The sequence below is a fragment of the Muntiacus reevesi genome, chromosome 7 (genome assembly GCF_963930625.1).
Source record: "Muntiacus reevesi chromosome 7, mMunRee1.1, whole genome shotgun sequence".
NCBI classification, from domain to species: domain Eukaryota; kingdom Metazoa; phylum Chordata; class Mammalia; order Artiodactyla; family Cervidae; genus Muntiacus; species Muntiacus reevesi.
Window position 1 is genome coordinate 27,340,194 of NC_089255.1, and position 2,420 is coordinate 27,342,613.

General features: G+C 39.0%; 1 protein-coding gene across 1 annotated transcript; it reads right to left on the bottom strand.

Annotated features, from left to right (window-relative positions):
• Positions 1–1,026: 1,026 nt before the first annotated feature.
• On the bottom strand, positions 1,027–1,992 carry LOC136172602 (olfactory receptor 4F3/4F16/4F29-like). The gene has a single exon (XM_065942022.1). The coding sequence runs from the start codon at positions 1,990–1,992 to the stop codon at positions 1,027–1,029; it is 966 nt and encodes a 321-aa protein (XP_065798094.1).
• Positions 1,993–2,420: the final 428 nt, after the last annotated feature.

Below are 2,420 nucleotides of genomic sequence, written 5' to 3' on the forward strand. Positions count from 1 at the left end.
TAAAAAATATTCAATCCATTTATAATCATTTAGTCTCACATAGTTATCATTGTCTTATAAAAATAGTGACTCTTGTTTAAGAAAAATCATAAACACTGAAGAGTAGAAATTTACATGACCAGGTCTCAAAACATTTGATTAATTAATAATATTAATGCCTCCTGAGTTGTCACTCTATGAGTTATCCAAAATTTAATATTCTAATCCTAACTAAATGAAAAAACCTTATTATTAATTAAATCTGAGTGTGGATGGCAAAATTCAGATGTTAGAAGCCTCAAATTCTCAGTTACATAGGTAGTTTTCTTTTTTTGTTTTGTTTTTTCTTCTGGGTATATAACACTGAGAAACACAAAGAGCGTGAATAGCAGTATATATGTATACCAGAAGAGCTCCATATCTGAGAATTGCTACGAAAGAGAAGAGTATCCAACATTTTGCTTTAATAGAAAACGTGCCCATTATATGAGACATGAGCCTCTACCAACATCTATAATAAAAACTAATAAGGACATCATATTTCAGTGCTGAATTTACTGTGCATGTGTGTTCAGTTACTTTAGTCGTGTCCAACTCTTCACAACCCTATGGTCTGTAGCCCACCAGGCTCCTCTGTCCGTGGGTTGCCATGCCCTCCTCCTAGTAGATATTCGAAACTCAGAGATTGAACCTGCATCTCCTTATTGCAGGCAGATTCTTTACCGCTGAGCTACTGGAGAAGCCCACTGTATTTTCTACTCCCTAATATTATCAGAATCCTTAGAGTAAGTATCCCTATGAAAAACTGACCAGCTCAGAACAGAATCCCTGAGGAGAGGTTTCACAGTGGATACTGAAAATCTTAAATACACTGAAAAGATTTATGAAAAGTCTTCCCGACTCAGGGATCAAACTTGTTATCTCCTGCTTACAGGCAGATTCTTTACCACTGAGCCACCAGGGAATCCCAAACAACATCATTAAATACACTGAAAATACATATGAAAAGTGTAATTAATAGAGGACAATTTCCAAGAATAGTCAAGATCAATCTGAATTTCTTGGATTGTGCATGAAAAAACTCTTCTTGAAACTTAAAACCTTACCAAACAGTCTCCTCATTGCTATCTTCATCTCCTTGTTTCTAAGTGTGTAGATAATAGGATTCATAAAAGGAGTGATAAGAGCATCAAAGATGGCTAAAAATTTATCTATGGGTAAGGTAGGGAATGGCCACACATAGACAATAATGCAAGGGCCAAAGAAGAAAACTACCACAGTGATGTGAGCTGAGAGGGTAGAAAGGGCCTTGGATGAACCACCTGAAGAGTGTTTGCGAACCGTGACCAGGATGAAGATGTAAGACACAATCAGGATCAAGAAGGTGCCCATGGAGATGAAACCACTGTTGGCAGTGACCAGAAACTCCAATCTATACGTGTCTGTACATGCAAGTTTGATGAACCGAGGAAAATCACAGTAAAAGCTATCCATTTCATTGGGGCCACAAAAGGGTAAGTTGACAACAAAAGCCAGCTGGGCCACAGAGTGGATGAGTCCAATGGTCCAAGCAACAGCCAGAAGAGAAGTGCACAGTCTTAGGCTCATGATGGTCAGGTAGTGGAGGGGCTTGCAGATAGCAACGTACCGGTCATAGGCCATGACTATGAGCAGCACCATCTCTGCACCCCCAACAGTGTGAATAAAGAACATCTGAGTGATGCAGCCTCTCAAGGAGATGACTTTGTGTCTTCTGAAAAGGTCAGAAATCATCTTTGGGGTTGCAATGCTGGAAACACCTGTGTCAATGAAGGAGAGATTTGCCAACAAAAAGTACATGGGGGAATGTAAATGGTGGTCTGAGAGAATTGTGAGCACAATGAGAAGGTTTCCCAACATACTCGCTATATAAAATACTGTGAAAAAGAGAAAAAGAAGAATCTGGATCTCCCAAGAACTGGTGAGTCCCTGCAGCAAAAATTCAGACACCACCGAGCGATTTCCTCCATCCATCAGCTTCATGCACAAGGCTGACCCTGAGGTTGACTGAAGAGTATGAGAGGGACACAGACATAATTAGTAAGTTGGAAAGAAAGTCCTTGCAAAAATGTCACAAGCTAAAGATCACCTTGCCATTGTACAGAGTTACTTAGAGCTTACACAGAACAAGTATAACAAAGAGCCAGAATCAGAAATGCTCCCTGCATGAATCTTTGGTATCATTTAATCATGTACCTCAAATTCAGTTTGGGCTTTAGTGTCTAAACAAGAAAGGAAAAGGTAGACAAAAGCACCTTGGATTTAAAGAGAGGTTACTCAGGATATAGAGAGATTTGTACTTCCAAATTTCTATACTGAAATATGCCACAGAATGAAAACATGTACAAAAGGTACAGAAAGTTGTCTGGAGAGGTGATCTAATTTATTCTTTGTAATAGTTG